Source organism: Phalacrocorax aristotelis, chromosome 1 (assembly GCF_949628215.1).
Source record: "Phalacrocorax aristotelis chromosome 1, bGulAri2.1, whole genome shotgun sequence".
NCBI lineage: Eukaryota > Metazoa > Chordata > Aves > Suliformes > Phalacrocoracidae > Phalacrocorax > Phalacrocorax aristotelis.
The window spans coordinates 113,887,105-113,914,637 of NC_134276.1; the positions used below are offsets into that span (position 1 = coordinate 113,887,105).

Sequence of the window (27,533 nt, forward strand, 5' to 3'; positions counted from 1 at the left end):
GTTTTGTAAAATACGATTTGTGTGTTGGGGATATCAGCTCTGGCAAAACCTTAATTGGGTCAATATGATCTCTCTCTCTTCTTTTGATACTTTTACATTAAAAAACAAAACTGGGTCACAGAGAAACCACTTACGGATTCAAAGAGTTTGGGACCACAGCTGGGTTGGAGGAGACCTGCCTGTCATGATCCTGGAGATTCTTCACATGACCCTCCTCCCTTCACTTATCTGTCTACAATTGGTTTGAATAAAACTCAAAACCTTTCAAGAACTCTGGAAATTGGTTTCTATTCTTACCTCCTAAAAAATGAAAATGTAGATTTTCAAACTGGAAAGAATAAAGTACACCATAAAAGAAAATTACAAACCCATGAAAACCGTGTGTATATAAACACAGTATTCATGACATGTACCAAAGCTTTTGGCAACAAAAAATTGTACAACATTGCTCAGCAGGAAAATGTTAACTTTAAAGTTATATTCACCATGCTAAGTATTCTATTACTTTTTATATTTTTTTTAGAAAGGGCATTTACTGGCTACTGACCTTTTCTTCTCCTTGGTAGTACACATCACTTGCAATAAATGCCTTCTTGTCAGAGCAAACAGATCAGCCTTATTATTCACTCAGTCATTAAGGCAAACAGGCACAGCTTAATACAAACAAATCATCCAGGAAAGCAAATATTCTGATATCAGACACATTGTTTAAATTCTAGAAGCTTCATAATTTACTATTTCTTTTTAGAGAAGCTGACAAATGGTTACAAAGTCTGTGCTCTTGGAAGATACTCTATTAATTTTATACTACTGTTAAAAGGTCCAGTAGTCTGATTTTCCTATTTTAATATACTGGCCATTTTAAATCACATTATGCTATTGCTTGGTACACAATTAGCCAAGCCTAGAGAAATACAATTAATCTGTACAATTACTTTTCAAAGGGATGCTGCATCTGTAATCTCTAATCTGATGCACTAAAGCAGGATCAAGTCATATGGGGAAACTGACCCTCCCTCAGTGCAGTAGGGTGCACTGAAGGTACATTTAAGTCCTATGGAAAAGCTTAAACTGTAACTATTCCTTTGTATTCTTACTTTTTTAGTCTTTTTTCTCTGCAAGTATCTTGAAAAAATGAATGAGAACTATAAATGCATTGGGGTCCTTGGTAGATGCTTATAATAGACATGTTAAGTCACTTTAAATTTTAAAGCTTTAAAAAAAAAATTAAATTTTGGTAACATTTAAGCACAGTTCTGTCCCCTCTTCAAAAAATGTCTAAAATTATATCTATTTTCTGGGTTTTGGTATACCAATAAATGGCTTGCTTATTTTCCATTCCCCCTTCCTATCAAGGTTGGTCCGTCTTCATTCATTTCCTACTGATGTTAAAATGTTGGACTTATCATCTGTACAATTTTATATTGTTGATACAACAGTTCCAAGTTCTTAAAGGTAATTTTCCAATTGTTCCAATGAAAGTTCCAATCATACCAAATACAATTGTTTAGTTCTCATATTTCAAACCTATACCTCCCTTTTGTCAGATCAATTACAGAAAAAAAACAAACCAAGTAACAAGAAAATAAGCAATTCTACTCAGAAGCACCAATTCTGTAAACCTGTATTAGGAAAGGCTGGATGGCTGAGGAGCTTGCTTACATAGAGGAGCAGCCAGGCACGAGCATAGCGGACAGACCACGGCATTGCTAGTATGATTTACTTTACTTTTCAGCAGAAACAGAGCACATGATGGTTATACCAGCATGTTTGTATTTAGTAGACTTATATTTACACAGAAAAAATATCTATCTGGAATACATACTTCTTTTGTGTACTTACTTGGTGTATTCCATCAAAAGTATTCAATGAAATATTAGTGGTGCCACTGATAATAGTATTTCATTCCTAGGGGCTTATTCACGTTTTCCATTGAATGCTTTAGCAGAGCTCAAGATTTTATGTAGTTCAACGGACTACGAGAACTCATCTAGACTAGAAGGAACCCTGAGAGGACGGTTATTTTACTAATTTACTCTTAGGGACTTCCAGTCCTCAAGGTTTACATTTCAGCACCCCTCCCCCAGAAGAGAATAATATATTTCAGACTTAAAATTTACTCCATGCTCACACAGAGTATTTAATAAACTGAGTAACAATGTAAATGTTTGTGTTGCTGTTACACTAAAACAATTTCCATCTTGCTGTATCCTATTAACTGCACATTGGCAAAAACAAGAGACTGACTCGGACACTGTGACATTTCCACTATGCTCTATGTGCACACGCACAATATACATTATTTCGTTAGCCACTTCCAAGAGTTCACTAAAATACTTAGGAACAGAAATATTCCACAACACATTACAAAGGTTTAAAACCCAAACCAAACCAAAACAACAAAACCCAACAAAACCATACGAATCCTATGACAAGAAACTTTCCTGAACAGAAGATGTGGACAAAGAAGTTCCAGCTAAGTCTTTCAGTGTGGTGTACTGCTGGGTATTGACTGGTACCACAACTGACAGGCTAGTGGGCTTAAAGTGAATCAAGGACCAGACTGGAACAGAAAGAGGTCACACAAAGATGGCAAAACTTTTCCCAGAATATATTAAATAAATAGCCGTTCTCTTGCCGGTGTCAATAAGTCCAGAACTTAATCCTCTGATTTTGAAAGAGTATATAAAGGATTATATTAGTGAATGAGAAAGAAAATGTAAACCAAAGAAAGAGACCACTTGAATAGTATTTGATACATAGGAAAGCTAAAGGTTTCCATGTGATGTAAATCAACAATGAAAGTTTAAGTTATTCAGTAATATGCTGTTCTTACCGTAGCAACAAATCTAGTTAAAATTAAATAAGTACGTGTTTGTTAACAGCACAAAATAAGAAAATTGAAATGAAAGTTTGGACTGATGAAAAAAGCAGCTCCTAAGTAAAAAACCAACCAACCAAAAATCCTAAAAAAGAACCAAAAAGAAAAAAAACACACCAGAAAGGAAAAAATAGAAGTCTTGTTCCATAGAACTGGCAACCTATCATTTTATCAAGGTGGTTATAGTCAAAAAAGTAGGCATTTTGTGAAAAAGGAGCTCAGTGAAGACTGTTAAAAAAAAAAAAAAAGAAGGAAAACAGCCAAAACTGCTCACAGTACTGTCTAGAGTAAAACTCAATAGATAAAACAGAAGGTGGATTGTGAGAAGCCATGCAAGTTATGGTGAACTCATCTGAAGGAAAAGAGATATCAGGATGGAGAAGTGTGCAATAGTGAAAGACAGAGCAGAGCATCAGAATGACAGTGTTTAAATTAAACGGTCTTATCTGGAGTTGGGGAAAGACAGGGAAGTAGCAAACTATGCTTGCACAAGGCAGAAGTCATGCCCCAAAAGATACTTAGTAATCTTCACTGTAAATTAGGGTTTTTGCATATGCATGGACACCCACCTTATCCCTACTAGCCTGATTGCAGAAGGCCTAGTCATGCAGTCCTCAGAAAGGTAAAAAAATGCACAGAGAATGTCAGCTCTCTTGTCTTTAGACACTACCCAAATGCACACAGAGTCCACCTGCAACTGCCGTATCATCTGCTCTGGGAAATCACCTCCTTCCTATTATATACATCATAGTCCACACTACAAATATTTGTATCTAGAGAATTTATATCTAGATAATTGATGCAGCAAGGAAACAAAAAGGCAGACAGGGACTGATTGGGAACTTGTTCCACTGCCCACAGATCAGGCTGGTCAACCTTATGCAAAAGAAGAAAAAAGTAATACAAAGTCTTGCTTTCCGGAAACAGGCAAATGAGCCGTCAGAGACTATTTCTGGTTGCAGCTCTGAACATCATGTTACCTAATGTCTGAACATCATCTTATCTAATGTCCTCAAAGAAGTACATTCCCGAGATTCCTCCTAGAATCACGTATCGCTGCTTTGAGCCTACATTAAAGCTTCCTTCTGCCAGCTGCCTCCTGCTCTCCACCTGAGGCTGATGCAACTCCACCATGCTGAGAATGTATTTATAAACTTCCTAAAAACAGTTGTTTTAAAACCATCTTCACAAGACCTTCACAATTTTAAACAACTCTTATTTGCCATTGCTTTCAGAGGTATTTTAAAAAAACAAATTCTGTGGTTATTTGTAAAGTCTTTGAAAAGGCACAGCATCATACTGCTAGCTACACAGTCTTTTGCTGACAGAGGTGGAAAACACGAATCAGCCAGTACAGCAGCTGAAACGAGTGGTGCCTGGGCACTGTGGAACAGTTCTTAAAAGAGCCCAGAGACGTACCTCTGCTGTGCTCAGCCTCGAGGCTGTGGCTGACAATGTTAGACTCCTCTGATGTAAAAATTCAAAAAACAATCAAAAATATTTTTACGTTGACATGCCAGATATGTTTCAATGTAATTAAGAAAATGAATTCATTTGTATGCAGAATGTTACACAAGTAATTTGTGAATTTTGAAGGTACAAGCAATATTCTGTTTGCAGGACTTGGCACTGTTTCAAAGCAACCTATTCCTGTAATGTCTCACCATTGTGAGCTTACGCATATGCAAATATATATAAAAATATATAAAATTAAAAATATATAGTATGAATTTGCATTAATATGTAATCAAACGGTCTATTTGTTTCTGAACACAATTCTACACCACCGTGGAAATCTTAGGTGTAACTAGTATCTAACTTGAGCTCTACTTTAGATAAGCAAGGATGTTTGCTTAGGAATTAGTTGGAACAAACAGAAAACAGGTAAAATCAATCAGAAAAACAACTACAGAGCTAGGTGCATTGCATGTGAGCTAGCCCTGTTCTGGAACATTTCCAGTTTGTAACATCCTCTCTGTAGAGGTCTCCACTGCAATGGTGACTACCCTACCCACGCGTTCTTCAGCAGTGCACTCACCAACGTTTTGTACGTGCTGCCTCCCTACTCACCCCTCGACCTTGCAAGTGAAAATACATATGCAATAGTACTTCATATTGGTAGATGATCATTGATATTTTCAAATGCATGTTTTCTAGATTTACATGAGGGTAGCCAAACTGAAAACATGGCTTGCACTTCAAACACGAGGCAGCAGTGTGGTGTCAGCCCTTAATTGAGGAGCTTATTTGTATTCTCTGATTGCCGTTCACTGTTATCTATTCCTACAAAGACCTGCTTCACTTATAAAGTTACCCTGGAGTCAGAGAAGCCTGTTTGTGAGCATGGTCCTTAGCAGGTCTTTCAGACATGTATCATATCCCATGTCCCAGCATTACACTTTGGTCTGATATACGGACCAAATGAGAAAGCTGTGCAAAATTACTGAAGAAAGAGTAAAAGCAGTCTAACATATTTGTGATAGATACCAGCACATATCATCATGGCATGCTGACTGCCATATGAATTGTCTATGCTTAAATAGCCCAAGGTTTTACCACCCAGCTCAGTTCTGATTAATGTATAATTAACTGATCTGTTGTGAATGAATGCAACTCCTATACAGTTAGATCTGCACATAGTTTAGTCTCTGAGATAAGTTGTAAAGCTCAAAGACTTTCTGAGTCCTTGGACCAGAAAACAAAGCCAAACAAAAAAAAACCCCAACCCAAACCAAAAACCACCAAACAAAACCAAAACCAAAACAAACAGAACCCACAAAAAAGTAACCACCAAACCACCACAAGACACCAGAAACTAGCTTGGAAAGTAAAAGTCAATATCCTAATCTCAAAATAAAAGTTTATAGAAATAGAAGTACAAAATGCGATATAAACTTATAACATTCGCACGCAGAAAATCTTATTGTTAGCAGAATTTCACCACACTGAAGTGAAAAAAACCAGTAAAATTATTCCAAAATAAGTAATGTAAAAAGTTTCTTATCAAATGTGTTACATTAAAATCCTTGCAGGTTCCTGACTCAGCAATTAAACATTATGGCATCATATGTCAAAAAAGTTTTTGAACATAATCATTTCTTCCAATTATATACTGTTTAGAAAATACAGATCAGAAAGATACAGCCATATTTTCAAAGTGTTCATTTCAGCATTTTAATTGATATGGAATTTGACAACACCACTCCAACATAACGCGTGTAGCGCTTGGCTAGTAAATCCAAACCCATTCTGAAGAACGGCAAATGTTATGACCCAGAATTGCTTATTAGCAATGTTTCAGAATACAGAAAGCCTTCCAAAAGGAGAAGGGTTTCCTTTTACAGAATTCTCTCAAAATAATTCATTTATTCATTTCAAGCAATAGACTTGCCTTACTGAGCTGATTTGAAAAAAAGCATAGCCCTGGCAAAATCCAGCATTCCTACTGTTCAGCATGGTGCATCTTCCTTCTGCAGCTACACTTCTACCTCTCAGCAAAAGAATGTACAAGGCTGATGCTAATAATAATACCATGTGATGAGGATTTAAGGTTAGATCAGGTTTGTTTTTTGTTGGTTGTTTTTTTTGTTTGTTTGTGGTTTGGATTTTTTTTTTAAATACACAGCAGATGAAAATAAATGCCAGCTACTGGCACTGAAAAAGACTGGACAACTGTCCCCTTTGCTTCAGAGTTACTGCTATGGGATGAATGAAATATTAGCCACCTGTAAAATTCAAACATGCTGGGGAAAATATAAATACAGAATCCACATTTTGACAGTCATATGCTTTGCTAATGGTTTAAAACAATCCTGAGGTAAGACATGTCAGTTATCATTCTGCTTTCCTATACAGTTATTGAAGTAAATGTGATACATGAGATAGAAGATGCATGAAAGAAATTACAAGTGTAGACAAAGGACTCCAAGTGTGGGCAACAAGTAAAACTGAATGCCTCATACTGCCACTTTCAAATGCTCTTACTAAACTGTTTTCAGACAGCAATATGCTACATGAGCTGTAACAGGTAATAGGGCCTAAAATATATCCCGGCTATGCATGCCTGAGTTTACCAGCTGATGGCTAGTTTGTGTCACTGAAGTTATTTAACCCAAAGCAGAGTTTGAAGAAGGGAGAAAGTAAGGGTGAGTCACACCCAGCAGAAGCTGGAAAACCATGTTTATAAAGAAAGCCAAGATGCTGCAACAGGAGTGGTAAAGGCCCTGGCTGAGTTTAGAGCTAGCTGAGATTGGACTACCCTGCCTGTCACAGGGGTCGAGAGGCAAAAATTCAGTTGAAGCTCTGAGCTAGCAGCTACTGCCTCCTACAGCTTTAAGATATTGCTCATCAGCTGCCCCATGCTGCCTTGCAGGGAGAGAAGTAACCCCGCACAAGTCCAGCCTACCCACTTGAACTGCCTTCAGTGATCAGTAGAAACTGCTGCAAGTCCTCCAAGCATAGCTGTTGATCCACAAAATTGCAACATTCCACTGCAAGAAGAGTGATGCTGCTCTCATTTGTGGCCCATAGTCCCACTTCAAGCACTGAACAGCACAGTAACTCTGCGTAAGATATCTTGGAAAATAGTGACAAGGCCTGCCTAGTTGCTAACACAAATGTTGGTTCAGTGTTTTCTAGCTCTATTTAAAGACAAAGCAAAACCACCAACCCCAAATCAGAACACATCACAGTATAATGCGTTACTTTTTTGGCATTTCCTCTCAAACCAACACTATTTCAGTATGATTTGCTGGGGTTTTAGAAAGAATTTTTATCTAATAACTGAAGCTAAAATATGGTGGTTTTTTTTTCAAAAAGAACATCTAGCAGCAGTTCAGATAGGTATTTTCATTAATCAGACAACAGATTTAAGTGGTTAAAGAAGAATGACACTAACCGAAGTCAAAACTAACTGACTATTTAGGCTAGGGAGATACAAGCCTGCCAAAACCTCCTAGTGGAAATATAAGTATTTTGAGCAACCTGAGGAGGAAAGGGGAAGCCTTGAGAGTTTCAAATTCTCATTTGCACTATGCCAGATTAAACAGCACATGTGTGTTCTGATTCATTTTCTTTTTGCTTTCTAGTAAATAATTAGATGAAAACAGTACTATAAAGAGTTTAAATTCTATCAAGCGGAAATAATTTCCTGATTTTTCATCTCACAAAAATTTGACTTTTCGTCTTAATTTGGCAAGAAAACTAGCTTTGAAATATACTGATATTCCAAAGAACGAAACTGCTGCTTTGTAGAGCATGTTTCAAAAGCAGTATCCTCAGTGTTTCATAAATATTTATGTTGGTATAAACATAATTAGTGTAGATATCAGAAGAATGTCCCCCATCAATTTACCTATTTTGTGTATTCATTGTTTCAGACTCTTTTTTCTCTCTTTCAACTTATTCATTGTTATCTGTAGGATTTTTGTTTGTGTAGTGTTTCGTTTGTTTTGTGGGAGATTTTTTTGGTTGTCTTTTTTTTTTTTTAAGATACTCTTATATAAGAAATGAAAGAAGGTGACTGCTTTATTTAAGGCTATAACCAGACACCTGAAAGCATTTTTTCTAAGTGATGGTTATTAGTTTTAGCATATTTCCAATGTGCTAGCATAACAGTGGTATGATGACAGCATAATCTGTTGCAAGTTCTCTGCTCATTACTGTCAATCATAACGAGGATGCCTAAAGCAAGATTATTTGTATTATTGGGGTTGTTTGGCTTTGGTGTTTTTGTTTGCTTTTTTTTTCTCTCTCCCCCTCTACATGGAAACGGATGTCTAAGCTTGCAAGTTTGGTTTTTTTGTTTTTTGTTTTTTTTTTTTCCAGAAAGACAAGTTAGAGATCAGTAATCAGGGTCTCCGGTAACTGTGCCATGCTACAAAAAGGGCAGGTTTTAAGAATAGTCACATCTGTCTAACTGATGATTGACTGAACTACTTATGACTTGTACTTATGACTAGTTAGTACATTGAACTAAGTTGACGGTTCAGTCATGGAACAGAAAGGTATGGTGCAAACTGAAATGCCTTGCCTACTTGTAAATGAGGTCTACTAATGAAGGTGCATAAAAGGTACATATTAATGAGCAAAAACCTCCAATGATGTAGTTCTGACCTGTTCAAGGTAGCAATTGACCTGGTGTTCTCTCTCCCTCTCAATGGAATAGGGACCAAGACTCACACAGTTTTCAAAGTGTTATTCTGAACTTTTTGCAAGATATAATGTATCTGTCAGAGAGAGGGTGACTGTACCTCCATGATGTTAAAAATTATAGTTAATTTAGAATCACTGAGATGTGCTGCTTCCACAAAACTACTTAGTCCTGGAATGCTAACTATATCAGCTCCTAAAAAGTTTAGTATAGATTTGCAATTGCTTCACATGGACATTATGCATACAAATGTTTTAGATGGATGGAAGTGTTACAAAACTTGATTTTGAAGCATCTTAAACCTGATCCTCAAACAATCTTTATTCACATCATAGTATTTAAAAAAAAAAGGAAAAGTTAAAATATAATAGCAACATGCTTCCATATTATTAAAATACTTTTATGACTGTTTAAAATAGCAGAATAGCATAAAGAAAGGCTGTAATTAAGAACTAGTCTCTGAAGAGCATTATCTTGTAACACTAATCTACAAATAATTACATCAGACACGAAGAACTTCTGATGTCACGCTTTCAGACTATGAAATAAAAACCTGAATTACTTGTTCTGCACAGAATAGAGTTAGCAACTTTATGAAGCCTGTTGGAGTAACTGAAGATGGTGCTGCCAGCATGGGTGTGCACGTGGAGAATGCAACTACTGCGAAGGCTGCAGCAGAGCGTTACAAGTATCCTGATGAATGGATGGGGTAGAATTAGAAGTGTCATTTAAAGATAGTCTCGACTCACCTTTACATTAAACCAGTGTCAATACAATTGAGAAATGGGTGAAATGAAAAAAAAAAATACAGGAAAAGAAAAAATAGAAAAACGATTTAACAGGGTTAGATAAAGCCCATCAGCCAATTGCTCAGCAGGCAATACCTTTGGAAGCGGAAGAAAACATTGCTTCTCAGATAAAAAGAAGACTTAGAGAATTGGTACTGATGGCACCTTCACTACAAGTAGCAATACTCTCCAAAATCTGTAACATTATAGAACAATTTTCCAGTGAGGCCTTCATCATATTTTTGTTTGCATATGGGAAGACAGAAAGGAAAAAACAAAAATCTTGCAATAGTAAGAGAACAAGCTTAAATAAGATCATAGAATCATAGAGTGGTTTGGGTTGGAAGGGACCTTTAAAAGTCATCTAGTCCAATCCCCCTGCAGTGAGCAGGGACATCTACCACTAGATCAGGTTGCTCTGAGCCCCGTCCAACCTGGCCTTAAACACTTCCAGGGATGGGGTATCCACTACCTCTCTGGGCAACCTGTGCCAGTGTTTTACCACCCTCATTGTAAAAAATTTCTCCTTTTAGACCTAGTCTGAATCTACCCTCCTTTAGTTTAAAACCATCACCCCTTGTCCTAGCACAACAGACATTACTAAAAAGCCTGTCCCCATCTTCCTCATAAGCCTCCTTTACATACTGGAAGGCCGCAATAAGGTCTCACCGCAGCCTTCTCTTCTCCAGGCTGAACAACCCCAACTCTCTCAGCCTTTCCTCACAGGAGAGGTGCTCCAGCCCTCGGATCATCTGCGTGGCCCTCCTCTGGACCCGCTCCAACAGGTCCATGTCTGTCTTGTGCTGGAGAGCCCAGAGCTAGATGCCCTACTCCATGCGGGCTCTCACCAGAGTGGAGTAGGTAGGGGGAATCACCTCCCTTGACCTGCTGGCCACATTTCTTTTGATGCAGCCCAGGATACCGTTGGCTTTCTGGGCTGTGAGCGTACATTGCCCGTTCATGTCTCATTTTTCATCCACCAGCGTCCCCACGGTCCTTCTCAACCCCTTCATCCCCCAGCCTGTACTGACAGTGGAGGCTGCCCCAGCACAGGTGCAGGACCTTGCACTTGTCATTGCTGAATCTCATGAGGTTCACATGGGCCCACTCCTCAAGCCTGCCAATGTCCCCCTGGATGGCAAACCTTCCCTCAAGCAAATCAGCTGCACCACTCAGCTTAGTGTCATCTGCAAACTTGTTGAGGCTGCGCTCAATCCCATTGTCTACACCATTAATAAAGACATTAAATGGCTCTGGTCCCAGTAGAGACTCCCGAGGGACACCGCTTGTTACTGACCTCCATTGGGATGTATTAATCCACCAGTATAATTAATACACTGGAAATATGTTTGTGGGTTTGGTTTTCAACAATTTGCTATATACACAGATGTAAACATGACAGTATTAATCTTACACTTGAAACACATTTAAATTAGCCCTAAGATCTGAATCAGCTGAAGGCATAACAGAGCCTGGAGACTTTCAAGACATAACTAACTAATCATTTTAGGTTCTCCTTGTAACACCAAGTTAATAGATACAAAATAAATTTACACTGATAAATGAGAATTGGAGCAGAATTTCTAGATTACTTTATGGCTGCTTAAAACATTGTAAAATTTAAATTTTTTTTTCAGGTTTTGAAACAAATACTTCTGAACTAGCTGTACATTATTATATAAGCAGTCTCATCTAAGTAGCCACCTCCAACTTTTTTCCCTTGAGCAATATTTAACTAGAATAGTATTTTAAACATGAAGTGCTTCTTTCCCTACCACAAGGTTTCATGTAATTGCTAGAATTTACTTTGTATGTGTATTTGTTAATTATTTTATTTTAAAATATTGTTTCCAAAAATAGCATTCCCTTTCATTGCAATATATATGTATTCAAAGTACTGTACTTCATGCTGTCATTGCACAAAGAAGTGATACAGCTGTCTTAGGTGAAAATGTGTTGCAACCATATTAGGAGGCACATAATGGTTTTTGCGCCTTTAAGACAAAAATTCTTTGTCAAAGCAAAAACAAAGCAGTAAACTTTGATTTCTGGGAAAAAAAAAAATGTCCACTTCCATGTCAGAAAAGTGTTGTGTTACAACTGTTAGAGGAAAGACTAATACGTACAAACACTAAGATGATTTCTCCTCTCCCCCTCCAGCAAAGCTGTATGGAAATTCAAAGTGACAAAAGCAAAACACAAAACAGAGACAAGAAACCATTAGAGATTACTTGCACAAAAACATTTTGAATTGGATATATGAAATATTTCTCATTAATGATTTTTCATTCCTTTGTTGTTTTTTTTTATTTAAAAAAATAAAAAATAAACTTGCTGAAGTTATAAATGCTTTGCATGGATCATCATCATCTTCAAAAAAAGGAAAACAATCCTCTAAACCAAATAAAATTGCACCCTTATCTGCAAAAAAAAAATTATTTGCCAATGCCATTACTCATTCTTTTTTGTTCCATTTCATTCTTTTACACAGCCACACTATGCTGGTAGCTTATTTCACTACTTGTTTTCTTATTTAGATCTTTAAGAGAACATTTTATTGTCAGAAAACAACATATCCTTTGAAAAGCCTGATACTGCATGGCAACGGTGGGAGGGAGGAACAGAAAGACACGGATGTAGCACAAGACTAGTAAAAACTTCTTATGCCCCTGAGTCTAGCCTCTTGGTATCTCAGATACGGCTCACATCATCCCTTTATAAACAGGGAGATAAAAAAAAAAAAACAATCTTACAGAAAGAAAGATATGCTACAACTTCTAAAGCCAATATACTCACTACTGCTTTCTACAGGCTTTTCTCAACACATATTCCTTGTTAGATATGCTTCTAGCACAAGCATTTCCATATTTACAGTTAGGCGCTAAGGAGGAGTGGAACATAAGCCCTTCAGTCACACATCACACTGTTTTCTGTCACTTGTTCATGAGTGCCTGGTCTCTCTTAGTATTTTCAACATATTAATAAGACAGAAAACACCATGAACCAAAAAATTACGAAGAGAATATAACATGTAGACAGCTCCTTTATTATGATAAATTTTATTTATTTCTACTGGCCTCTCCCCGTATTTAAATTTTCAGAGACAAGCAATGGATTTAGTCCTGTGTTCTTGTGTACCGTGTATAAACCAAACAATAGCATTCCACATAGGAAATGAAAAGTTAAAAATACAGTCTCTCTGGCTTACAAATATAAATGCAACTAGTAAATATGAAAAAGGAATTTTCATATTAAGAGACTCCCTGCTTCATATTTTTTAATCGAGACACCCCCTTCCTTCCCATAAGTAGGAAAGCGGGATATCAATAAATAGTTTACTATATTTCTAAGACTATTCACAGCCAGCACCATAACAAGAGTATAGCATTATTGATTTTTCTTCTCCCCCTCCCCACAACCAGAACAACAAATTTCACATATTGGAGAAGTCTGCACAAATCAAGCAAGTTCTCTTTACATCTACTGAAATGAACATGTCAATGTTCTGGCATACTTATGAACTTATGGGCTTTGAATACCCATATTAAATGTGTCATAAAAAGGCACAGCACAGCTTATAGCATAGCTTCTAAAACTGAGGATTAAATCAGGGGGAGGGGAGTAGGAACCTTCAATGCAAAACCAGAAATAAAATGCAACTTAAAACAAAAAACACACACTTCAGAGGAGTTTGGTCTCGCTAAACTTCCAATTAACCCTTTGAAAAGCAGCTACGGGCAGGAATAAGAATTACCCCAAATAGCACCTCCATTACTTTGTTCTAGATCATCTTTACTTCTTTGATCAGTGCTTTAGCACCAAGATGCTTGCAAGTACAACACGTATTAAGATCAGAGAGCACATGTAAGGCCCACATTGTGATAAAAAGCAAATTTAGAAACAAGGTAACCTAGTATTTCAAACATACTATGACCATACAGAATATTTTCAGTAGTATTTTCTAGGGTATACTTCTTTTTCCTCCAAAAGAAAAACAGAAAGATTGAATTATTAGGAAAGAAATGAAAAGCTAGATGGGATTTTAAAATATACTGAAAAAATAGAGTGTTTTTAAAGAATACTCACATATTCATAAAGGTCCGCATAGAAGCTGCCTAAGTACAGCTAAATAGAACACAAGGAGCAAAAAAGCACAATATCACAAATGAAGACTTATTGAAAATAGAATATACATTTACACAGTGTTTTGACACCTATAAATAGCTAGCACTCTCACTATGCTAGCTTAGATGAAATAAAAATACCCAAGTTATGGAAGACCATCCAGTTCAGACTTCTGCACTTTTCCCTTCAAGCAATATTATGTACAATTTGTCACTTTCTAAGATGGTGGCGGCCATTATGAACTAAAATAAATAACAAATCACAAAAATAAACAAACATAAGAACAAAAGCTTAGCCTGACCCAAGTTTTTTGTTTGTTTGTTTTTAAAAGGCCATATATACACACTCCCCTAGGTCTAGAGGGAACACATGCACAAGACACCTATGCAGAAGTCTACAGCAAGGGAAAAATAAAAAAGGCATTTTAAGTGCATGTCACAATCCCAGCGTTTGTACTTTTCACGGATTTAAGGAGTACAAAGTAAATGGTCAAAAGCATGCTGCTGATCCAACACTACATATTAAAACAGATTAACATTTTCCTTTAGACTTCCTTTTTTTTTTTAAACATTATTATGATTATTATTTTGCAATTAGACCATCTGTCTTCATTATGAAGGCAAAGGTTGTGAGCTTAGGCTATGCAAAGAGCTGCCTTACAATACAACCATCAAGATGATCCAGGCTTTCCTGCAGTATTTTATTTTGTATTAATAGCCTGATGAAAAAACTCATGAGCTTAAGGGAGCTGTTTCATTACTTCTAAATAATATCTCTAAAAAAATGCTAGTTAAGAAAATATTTAATGGAAATAATTTCCTTGCAGAACCTGCTCTGAATTTCACAAAAAGTTCCAAATAACTGTCACAACTGAGTAAAAGTTGTGGGCTTCTGGCTGTAAAGACTGTGCTACCACTCTTGGCTTCGTGAATAATCCCCTGTTCTCTTTGTGATGTGAAGTCACTTATCTCCAGCCCTACACTTTTATGTAATACATTTAGAAAAAAAGCAGTCTTTTACATTCAATGAGACATTTAATCTCAAAAGGTACGTGTTCTATTCGCGCAAAAACACCCCAACCGATAAATATAACAAAATTAATTTTCTGTTCAGCCAAAACTGATTTTACCCTCTTACTAAACTCCCTTTCTAATTTACTCCACTATAAATTCCTCCTCTCCCTTCTTGAGGACTTACTAAAGTCAGCTCTGTATTTATACACAAGATTAACCTCATAACACTTAACTCTGAAGTAAAACTAACGTACCTACTTTTCACTGTATTTTTATCAATTTCCATGAACTCATGGAAATAATTTACTCTGAATTATGTATCGGATTGTGTCTTTTTAACAGGAAAGATAAAGTGACTGGCCTGGGTTAATAGAGCCTGCAGCTCCACGCCAATACCAACCTGATTTTGTGCTTCCTCCATCCCCACATTCTCCTGGTCTGCATTCTGCCTTGCGTTTCCTCCCTCCAGCACCAACACATAGCCACCTCTCTGTGTCTGCTACTATATACAAGCATTTTTCCGTTAAATCTCTTGACATACGGAAGCACACCAAATGGGTTAGAGCGCTTTCAGACTTTCTTTTTGTGATCCTCAACTAGGTTATAATAAATTACAACAGAAATGTACTCCAAATCAAAGCATGTAGCCTATGGTTGCAGCGATAAATTCTAGTGACATCTGAAGCCTGCACAGTTTGAAATTTCCAACGGCAGATCTCAAAAAGACATCTGACAGATCAACGTTTACAAAGGATGTTTTAATATGCTTCACTCTGCAGAATTTACTGCTTATGAAAATTTGCATAGAAAACAACCTGCCCCTTGAAGATCAATGCAGATTCAACTACAGTGATGTCTAAATTCATATTCTAGTAGATTTCTGAGTAAGCATCGGATTGATGGTTTCAGAAAATTAAAACAATGGGCAGATTTTTGAGCTAATAAACAGCACTTGTGAGAACAAGTTCTTGAACTCATAAAGACATCTTTTTTTTTTTATTCCAATGTCATCACAGAATGTGTTATTTCAGTTTAAACTACATTGATTTGGGGAATTAATGACACTACTGAGATGAACTCATTTCAAATTACCACAACTGCACACATTAAAATCCAAATTGGAATGTATGCCTAAGGATCTATTATTCAGACATTACTAATACAAAATATCACCTGCTCATTCATGTCTCAGAACAACAATTCCTTATTGAATAAAATGTGGGGTTTAACTCTATTTGGCTCTGCATTGCCTGAAACCAGTCTGAGAAAGAACAACGTGTTGCCAAAGGTAGGATTGCTGATGAAGAGATTCTTACACATGCTTTTACACTAGCTCACTACAGTTTTGTGTTGCTAAATTACTTGATTGGGATGTAAAGAAAAACGCAGTTTGTATCACATCTTCCTCTCTTTAAAAGCCAGCCTACAAAGTATAATCAGGAAGAAATTTTTTGCTCTTTGGTAGATGGTTGTGGATAAAATAGATCAATTTTATTCCCGGCCATGCAATTACTGAGCCCCTTCCAGATTACTGAGTACAGACAGACTGCAAAGAGTAGAAGTAAAACACAGCTGGTTGTGGTGAGAGAGTGCTGCAACTTCTTTTCAGCAGTGAGGGTTTCAGAAATAAGTAACTTAAAACCAAACAAGCAGTGATAAATTTTCATTATGCCGCTGGACCTATTTGTGAACAGAGAAAGACTTGTGGGTGATGTGATGGTTGGAGGCTGTCTTGGGCACAATGATCATGAAATGATAGAGTTTTTAATTCTCAGAAAAGTGAGGAGGGGGGTCAGCAGAACTGCCACCTTGTACTTCTGGAGGGCAAACTTTGGCCTGATTAGGAGACTGGTTGGCAGAGTCCCTTGGAAAGCAGCTCTGAAAGGCAAAGATGTCCAGGAAGGCTGGACATTCTTCAAGGAGGAAATCTTGAAGGCACAAGAATAGGCTGTCTCCATGTCCTGAAGAATGAGCCGGCAGTGAAGACGACCAGCCTGGCTGAACAGAGAGCTTTGGCTGCAACTTGTGGTGGGGGGAAAGACAGTTTATGACCTTTGGAAGAGGGGGCAGGCAACTCAGGAGGACTACAAAGGACTACAATGGTTTAGTGGATGACTTGGCAATGTTACGTTAATGGTTGGACTTGATGATGTTAAAGGTCCTTTCCAACCTAAATGATTCTATTGGCATCAAAACTGTATGAAGTACAGCGAACAGTAGGGAGAGAAAAGACAAAAGCTTTAACACAAACAACTTCTACCACTGTTTAAATGGGGCACGCTTACCCTTTTTCACTGCACTTACAAAGTTCTTCAAGTGATGACCTTACACAGATTTAGTTTTTATCAGGTAGACCAGTTCTGTAGACATCTGACATCCAAGAAATGAGTGGCCTCCTGCACTAAGCGTGTCATTAGTGATGACAATAAACAAACTAGAAAATAAGCACCGCTCCTGTGCTTCATGACAAGGTAGAAGGTAAGTTCTGTGTGAAAACTACACCTTATTACACAAATTTACTGAAGAGGGTACAGCGAGGAGGGGGGGTGGGGAATGAAAACAAACAACCAAGCAAGCCTACTCTCTCTCAGAAAGGCAGGTTATTTTTTTGTAATCCAAATGGAGACCTAGATGTTGGATTCCAGTCTTACCTTTAAATCAACTTAATATTTACATGAAAATCTGAAAATATGGGGTTTTTTCTGCCATTAAGTTTTGAACCGTGTCTTCCAAGAAAGGGGCCAGAGTGTCAGAAGCAGGAGTCTATAGGTTAGCTGTAAGTATAGCCAATCTATCATTCTGAATACATGCAGTGAATGACCAAGTCTTCATATGACCATAAGAAAAACACATACTACCCCCAAGAGCGCTCTCTACTCAGAGTAGGGAACCAGCTAGATTATTTTTCTGTCTGAAAAGGCATTGTGAACAAAATCATCACACAAAGGCGTTTTTACATACCTTACAAGCACCAAGGCTCTTCTAAAGCCCTAATGGTTAACAAAGAGTTCATAGCATGAATCAATGTGTAACATTTTAATGCATTTAAAGACTATATAGACATAAGAAATTCAAAGTGTTTTGTTTGGGTCCAAGTTAACCACAGCATAGAAAGTGTAAGATGACTACACTTAATTGCTTACACAGTTCATGAATAATTGAGCAAGAAACCTTTTTTCTATATACATATATAAAAATCAATATATTATCAAATCTACAAAAATTATCACAATTCCATACTAACAGGGAAGACTACTCTGTTCTCTATAAAAACCTTAATTTTGGACAACAACTGAAGAATAATCAAAACACTTTCTTATGTACAAATATGTGTATTTAGATGCACAACTCCCAATAAATTTGAGATACATTTTTAAGGCAGATCTTTTAGCTATAGTTCTTACATTCTGAATTAAAAAAGCAAAGGATTCTGAAAGTGAGGCAAACCTATTGATTTTAAAATTATTTGAATTCAGGGAGAAGAAACTCTAAAAATATAATTTAGTTAGAATATGTAGTCTTTAACTATTGAGTATTTTTTTCATAAGACAGCTAAATATAACTAATCAATGTCATATGTATAAGCTTAATTATACATATAATATAATTATAGTTTACTGAAAAGTTTCTATATTTTGTAGCTATGGAGGAAAAAAAAGAAACAATTATGAAAGGACAGAGTAACAGCCATGCCCTGCAGTGTTGCAGATCAAGATGTGAAAAATGATTTGTCATAATTTATAAAAACTTGTAATTTTGAATACCTGAAAAGAGAAATTTCTCAAAAACCTGTGCTGAAAGTGAAAAGTTATAATATATAGTGGCCTATTAGTGTGACTGTTCTTTAAAACAACAATAAAGAAAAATTGAAGGCTATCATACAAACAGAAAATGGAACTCTTTCTAATATAACTTCAATATATTTACTTTACAACTGCATTTATTATTCTTTAGCAAGTCCTCTCATCACAGAAACTATTATTACCAGTAGACCAGGCTGTATGCACTCACACATAGTGACAGAAAAGATGTTACAAGTCTGAACTGTGAGCTGTACATATCACACAAGATGCAAAGCAACAGATGGAGTCTTAAGAACAAAGCTTGAGACTTAGCAGAAGTCTCAATAACAATATTACCATGGTTAAATGATGGTACTAAGCAGAATTAAAAAAAATAATCTGTAGTTCACAAAATAACTCAGGCTTAAAAATCAAATCTCTTTATACCAGTAACAGAGAAACACAACTAGAAAACTATCCGTTCTTAAAAAAACCACAACAAAACAACAAACCCAAAAAACCCCACACCCCAAACCATAAAAACCCACACACACCCCTTGTAACTGAAACAAAATGTCAGAATGGCTTGATTTACTACAAATCCACTACACTAACAATACTGGAGTGTATGTTACCTTGCAGACTTAAGATTTAGGAACAAACTAAGAAGCATCAGCATTACTTTTAAAAAAAAAAAAAAAAAAAAGGAGAACCACACACCACAGCTACTTCAATTTAGATGATTCTCTCTCCTATCCTGGAAAACCCTACCTGGATTTCAATGCATGAACACGGTTGGAGCAACTGTTGATTCTTGAGCAGTTCTGAGGATACTGCAGACTATGAAGGCTTATGTTTCAAGGCACCTGACTTGACAAGCCACAGCGTGGACACTGACGCACCATTACCTGTACAGACTGCTGCTTGTAACCATTGTATGTATTTAAATCACATGCCCACATGCATGGAGCTTTCTTGCCTACCCTCTCAAGGAGGAAGTAAAAACAACTCCCACAAGAGACTTCTCATATTCGGACATACATAATTCGAATCATAAAATCATTTAGGTTGGAAAGGACCTTTAACATCATCAAGTCCAACCATTAACCTAGCACTGCCATGTCCACCATGTCCCTAAGCACCACGTCTACACATTTTTTAAATACCTCCAGGGATGCTGACTCAACCACTTCCCTGTTCCAGTGCTTAACAACCTTTTCGGGGAAGAAATTTTTCCTAATATGCAACCTAAACCTCTTCCGGTGCAACTTGAGGCCATTTCCTCTTGCCCTATTGCTTGTTACTTGTGAAGAGAAGGTGAGGCAGAAGGAAAATCAGTTTTCATGTGTGGTTTAGTTCTAAATTATGAGACAGTCTCTCTTTAATTGCTCTTCTCCCAGTCACTCTAATGTGTTTTGAGCAAGTGTAGAAATGAAGTTTCTTTCCATCAAATCTAAGCAAACAGCAAATATCAAGAGTCTGCACCTCTAGACGTTCCAGAAAAGTTCTCAAAGCAATGAATGAAGCCAAATCTATATATAAATCTATATATTTGGATTCTTCCCCCTGCCACTGCCTGCCCCAAGTTGTGACTGGGTGCATACAGGGCGCTATGGAACAAAGTTGTACATGATATATCACTCTAGGACAAGAAGTCTATACGAAACTGTAGGAAAGATTTCACATTACACCCTTCTTGTTTTCTACCTTGAAATGAAGATGATTTTTTTCTGTCAGACTGCCATGAAATTAAAGCACCTAGTAGAACTGGCACCACAGAAAGCACATTTGCCAGGTGTACTAGGTAAGCACATTAAGAAGGATGATTACTAACTACGTATTATAATCCACAGTCTTTACTAACTGAGCACTTCAAGGTTGTTTATCAAACGAAATTGACTGAAGGGAGCTAGTTTAAATAGCATTTGCTCTTGCAAGGCCAGTTTTTTAGGTCATGGTACAAAAAGTCACACTAACCAGTGCACAGGAATAATAAGCATAAGAAAATGTACAGAAGAAAAAAGTGTAAAAATTCAAAGTGATCTGCTTGCAACATGTCTAAGAAAAGACAACTCCCTTAGGTTTATGCTAAATATCCTTGTTCCCAATACAATTTCCTTTTATCTAGAGTAGGCAGCAATAAAAGTATTTCAGATTCCATTTTAAGTAACATTCCCATTTATACTGTAGTTATGTTGTATCATTTTTATTTCAAATCTGTAATTCTTAAAGCAAATTGTATGCACATTTTCCACCCTGATATTGGTGCTACTGATACAAGTGTTGTACCATTCCTTTTCTTGTTTATCAACATATTTTCAAATAATTAGGTTACAAAATCCTTCAGTTAAAAAAAACAACAAAAAACAAACCAACAAGACACCCTGCAAAACAAAAAAATTCCAGAACAACCCCCCCCAACCAAAACCAAACAAAAACCACCCCACACAACCAACCAGAGAAAAAGCCCCCCTAAATTTCTCCTCCAAAATACTCAAAGCAATAGATGATGCATAGTAATTTTATTTTTTTTTTAAGGACAAAGAGAGAACAAGGTCTCATCGTACTAAGCCATTAGAGAGAGAACTGTTTTAGTGCATCCAAAAAACCCCTAACCATAGAGCAAGTCGAAAAACTACTGCGTAAATGAACTAACAAGTGGGAAAAGGAAGCTTTAACAGATAGATTTGATGTTATTAGTGAAACAGAGGTAAATGTCAACCCAAACGATAACACATTAGTCGATGGTCATGACTGCAAAAAATGTTCTCGTTACTGCAAATAATTTTCTAGCTTCTATACTAAAAAAAAAAAATATGTTGTTTTGTAGGGAGAGGGACTTGGTCTCTGGAGTCCTAATTAAGAGTTCTTCCACTATAGAAAAGTAATGAAAAATAGGGCTAGAGGTTCATGTATGATCTAATCTCCATTTAAATCAACAGATTTGAGTTGAAGCCAATTTAAAATGAAGAAGGAAGCAAGAATATGATTGTTAGCAAGCTGAAAGGCAAGACCCTACGTTGGCATAAACCAGTATATATTTGTGCTACGAAGGATTCCAAGGACCTAAAATGCTATTTAAGGCCCCCTGGGCTGGATCTAATGTATATTCTAGGCAAGAAAGCAGCTACCGTGCTTACCTAAATCTAGATAAATGGATATATCTTGCAAGATAAGGAGAGAACATGGAACCAAATTCACTGAAGAACTGGCACAGCTCTTTCCCCGTCCCACTGGGTTTCCCACAGTACAGGGCACAGGCAACGAGCAAGAGGAAGAAAAGTATTATTTAAGGAAAAGGAACAATCACAGTTATCTGCATTTTTTTTTTCAGGGACCGGATGGAAAATGAAGGGACGTACAGACAGAGCAGTTTTGTTGTGCTAAGTTCAACTATTCTTTTCAGGACATATGTGAGAGTCTTTACGTTGAAGTTGAACACTGTCCAGTGGGTAACAACAGTGGTTGCTGTATTTTCAAGGTGACACTGGAAGATCCCTGTAGTATTTTAGAAATCTCACAACTTCTCTTAGTCCTTTTTCAGCAGTTGAGGAAGTAGACTCAGATCTTAGGCCTTTTAGTTATTTTGTAGGGGGTTATTTTGACAATAAAGAATTTTAGTCAGATACAGTGTTTTTACTTTGGATTTGTTTTTAAATCCTCATATTAGAGGGGGCAAAGATCTGTGTCTCAAAATATTTTTCCACACAATTTTCTGGTTTTAATTAAGTTAATACTAGATGAATATTGAATTTCAATATCACTACAATTACAGACAAAAATACTTGAGTACAAATATAGGGTTTTTTTTTCCCTATGATTTCCAATAATAAAATTATTCCACTATTTAATATAGGCACACAGTGTGAATGCTTGGGGCTTTCTCTAAGTGTCATTTAAGTTCAGACAATCAAATGTGTACTATCTATGTCAACATCTTCGTGGAAGCTTAGCTGTGGTGGAGGAAACCCTTAAAGCAGCGTGCAGGAAAACTTGTAACCTTTATGATTTCCTTAAGTCATATGACATAATCTGACCAGTACTGGCCAGTCTCAGTATTAAAATCTCTGTCTAAATCAGAAGTTGGGTTGAACAAGCTACAGCTACATTAGGATTGTTGCTCCCTACCTGCTTTGAAAGCAGAAGATCTAGACAGTACAAGTTTCAAAACAATTGCTACTTTTTTATTACTATTAAACAAACTGGCCTTCCAGAGTGTTCATTTACTACAGCAGGACGTTTATCATTTTCCTGCTCATTTTCAGCCTAGCATATGGAGTTTTTCCCTTTCTAGGTTAAGTCTTCCATGCCAGATGGGCACATGAAGCCCTAGAGATTACTTGCAAAGCTGCACAGAAAACTGAAATACAGTCTGGAGGAAAGAATGCTCCCAATGGTTTGTGTTTCTGTTCACATTTAAATTTGTATACATCATTGATTGCCTATACTGGGATATAAGCAAAATAAGGAAAATAAGTCTTCAGTGAAAACTAAACATCCACAGAATCACAGAACGGCAGGGGTTGGAAGGGACCTCTGGAGATCATCTCGCCCAACCCCCTGCTTGAGCAGGCACACCCAGAGCAGGGGGCACAGGAACGCGTCCAGGTGGGTTTTGAATGTCTCCAGGGAAGGAGACTCCACACCCTCCCTGGGCAGCCTGTGCCCCTGCTCTGGCACCCGCACAGGAAAGAAGTTTTTTCTCCTATTGAGGTGGAACTTCCTGTGTTCCAGCTTGTGCCCACTGCCCCTTGTCCTGTCACTGAGCACCACTGCGAAGAGTCCAGTCTCATCCTCTTGACACCTACCCTTTAGATATTTGTAAGTGTTGATGAGATCCCCCCAACTTCCACGACTTTTGCAGTGGTTTCACATAGATCCCTGAAAGAAGGAAAGAGAACTGTCCAGTGTGAAAAGTGAGAAAGACAGGAGAAAGCCATTGTTCGGTGTTCTATGGGGCACAACTACTCTCAACAAGAATCTGCTTGCACGTATGGAGTACAACTGACACTCCAACACAGGTGTAACTAAATATTATTCCAGCTGTTCAAGGAGAAATTCCAGGATGCATTTGAGGACACAGATTTCCTCTCCTAATACAACATTTTTAGAAGCAGTTTGTTTTTCCTTAAGGTGAGCAAAGCATTGAGAAACCAATGTGTTGCTTTTGTGTCTTTGTTTTCAGAAAAAGTAGGTATGAGACGTTTATGGAAGGACCATGGGAAGCACAGAGGCACCTGGAGTGACTTTCTCCAGGTGTTGTGAAAGATTTCCACTCTTCCCCCCATCCCACAGGAGGCTTCTCTTCCTCACCCTTGGCATTTGCTCAAAACTGAAAGTTAAAAAAATTATTTGTCACTGTATTTGCTTAACCAGACAGCATGCTGCAACATGCATCTTACGTGGACCGGATTGCAAGCATTTGGAATTTGCATGTTTTCTCTTCCAACCTTTATTACTATCTTTTCACCTTTTACATATAGCAAACTATAATGTAGTTACTGAAACATCCACAGTGCTCAAGGATACCCTATATTAATTGCTCAATCAACCTGCATTGACACACTGGATTTAACATGCCACATTGAATAACTGATCATTTTTCTAACCTTACCAAGTCAATCTGGGACAGAGACATCTGCAGTTTAGGTGGCGTATTTCTTAAAACACCTGTTTCCTTAACTATTGTAGTATCGCTAGTTTGAAAGGAAGCACACACATCACACCTTGCACATTTTGGTGCCTGAATACACACTTCATAAATACTTATTTCATTAACTCTTCTTCACTCTTGGGAAAATTTTCTGCATTTTATTGGAAACAATAGTTTTACTAGTATACCATACAATGAATTGATTTGTTCTGTACTGAAGTTGCTTTAATTCTTTTTAAGAACACCCACAAACAAGATTTTTGAAGGTTCTTGTAATACCAAGGAAGAGAACATGTATTAGTACAGACGTGCTTAAATCAAGTGCCACCATTGCCTTATTCTCCAGTTTTTTAATTAGAAAAATATATTTTTAAATATACTATCATGGAAGAAGGGCAATATATAGCCAACAATCCCCTTTAACTTCATATACAAAACATTTAACAATAAAAGTTGAAGGTAATATTAAGCTAGAATTTCTATAATTTTCATTGTCAGAAAGCCGAGGTGGTTTTTACACCGTGCTTTCAGCCTTTTTTCCCCCCCATAAGACTACCACAACTGCTATACAGAACTTGTTACGCTACATTACAGAATTGTAACTTTTATTATAAAGTGAGGATTATTTTTCAAAGAAATTAAAGAATGTGGATATGGTAAAGAGCATCAAGCATAAATAGCTTCAGCATTTTGTATAAAACTAAGAACAACATTCAACTTAAGATGACTACATGGAACTGTAACTTGATGATTAATTGAGATTAACTATTGGGTGTTCTTGTAGCAAGAGCACTTAGGAAGCAATATAAGAGTGGTCTTTTACAGCTTATGACAAAAAAAGTATTTCTAGCTCTTTTTGCTTCCCTGCTTCAATAGCAAGATGTGCCTCCTGTCTCTATGATTTGTCCTTGCCTTCCTCATTAAGCCCCTGCTCTTCTCTAGGAAGCAATGAAATACAATTCAACTGATTCCAGATTACTTCCTGACAATTAATAACTGAAATAAGCACAGAGTTATCTTTAGTAAATTCACTGTTACCCTAAAAAGTTTAGGATAGTAGAAGAACAGAGATGAAAGACAACCCAGCTGCGCAAGGCAAGGCTCACCACCTGAATAACTTGCAGAACAACAATTAAAGTACTAGTCTGAGCTGTAAATCAGAGTAACATGAACTAGAACTTACCACATTTTTAAGTCATTTCTGCTACAATTAGGAGCCACATTGATTTTATTTTCTTGTCTTGTAATACATCTTACAGACAGAAAAACAATGCACATTACCTTTTGTACTAAATCTTTATAAAAGCATTTATGCTCCAAACTTCAGCATTGTGATGAATACTGCTGATATAAGATGATGTCACATCATTTTATTTCCCTGCCAAGCATTCTGTAGATGAGAAAATGAAAGACTTGTTCCTAAGATTACTTACCCATGAAGTTCAGATAGCTATCTCCTCCAAGTGCATGAGTAATGAGACGAATCATTTTATGAAGCTGTATTCCACGATCAATAACCGGAGTAAGAGGCGAGAGCACACTCATGTTTGTATACATCTCTGCATCCATCAGTCGAAATGCCAATGTCTTATCACCAACAAGTGCCTATAACAGTTCAAAAAAAACCAAACAAAAAGTGAAGAAAACCCTTTGGTATACTACAAGTGTGTCCTTTTTTTTTTTTTTAAAAAAATATGATGTAAAGGGAAGACTTGGAAGATTGTCAAAGAGTCAAGGACATGATTCACTGTGCACGACCTAATCCCTGTTCACAAAGAAAACATCCTGTCACTGCCGATGATCATCAGGTCATTGTATTGTGTGATGTGTAAATCATGTGGTCGTGATATATATAACCTACTGCCAAAACCAGAAAGTATGTAAACTGAGGCAGGGACATTCTTTTGCTGAGCCTCGACTGGATGCCAGACCTGACCATCTATTTTCCCCATGCAACCCTCCACGCATTTACTGGAGCTCCCCCCACCAAAGGGAGTGCGAGTGTATCATCAATAAACTAATAGCTGTCTAACTCCTGTTGTGCTATTAGATTTCACCTGATGGGATCGAACTGCACAATTACTTCTGAGAGCCTTCTTAACTACAGATACTAAATGTGTAATGTTAGCGTCAACTCAATAAGTCACAAGTGACCTACCATTTTGGAATTTTTACAGAAAAAAAACCCCAAAAATAAGAAAGCAAACATCTCAAAGTTCCTGGGATGTAAAAGTAAAGAGCTATTAACAACAACTCCTGATTCAGAGATGCAGGGTGAATATGAAATGTTCATTTATATGCAGTCAAGAATGTTACTGGGTTTCTGTGATTTCACACAAGAGAGAAAAACAAACTAGTAATTCTGTCTAAAAACAGTGACTGGATTACTAACTTTCTAGCATCTACTGTTAATTGAGAAAGGCCACACAAATACTATGTAACAAGGATTATTCTAACACATTAGCATGCAGGTAGTTGAAACATTTCGGAACATTTTTATGTAAATAGCTGATTTCTGCTCAACTAGCCCAATTCTCATTTTATACTCTAGCATAAAAACTCACTAGATTCCAGAGAGACAGAGGAGCTGTAAATAGGTCTCGCTTAAAAGCATCATCATCCTTTAGTTTTCCAACTAACAACATAACAGCATATATAGATGATTACCTCAAATAAATAAATAAAAAAAAAAAACACAAAAAAACTTTAAAGAAATTCCTATGCAACAATGGCAAGACTGAAGACTGCAATGAACAGCTGCAAGGAACAACTCTTTTCTGGACTCAGAATTTGGCATTTATTAGTGTCATTTAATGTCCCTTAAGCTTTCCATTAGAAGAGAAGGCAAGCGTTCCCTATTCATGTTTTCTATGCCAGTCATGATTTTATAAACCGTTATCCTTCCCCCTTCAATGATCTCTTTTCTACCCTGAAGTCTTAGTCTATTTAGTTTTCTTCTTATGAAAACCAATCCACACCTGCTATTTTTCTTACAAACTCTCTCACAGCATTTTTTCCGGTTATGCTGTATATCCTTTGAGATAACAGTACCAAATCTGCCTTCAACATTCAAGGTGCACACAAACCATGAAAGACTACAGTGGCATACTGATTTCACTCTTTGCTCTCCATTCCATCCA

General features: G+C 37.0%; 1 protein-coding gene across 3 annotated transcripts in view; it reads right to left on the reverse strand.

The window, feature by feature from the left end:
* GBE1 (1,4-alpha-glucan branching enzyme 1) overlaps positions 1-27,533 on the reverse strand; it is a 176,263-nt gene that overhangs the window by 36,598 nt on the left and 112,132 nt on the right. For all 3 annotated transcript variants that reach the window (XM_075102255.1, XM_075102234.1, XM_075102244.1), the window contains one exon: positions 25,827-25,998. In XM_075102255.1, coding sequence (XP_074958356.1) covers positions 25,827-25,998 — 172 coding nt within the window. The remainder of the gene's footprint in view (positions 1-25,826; positions 25,999-27,533) is intronic.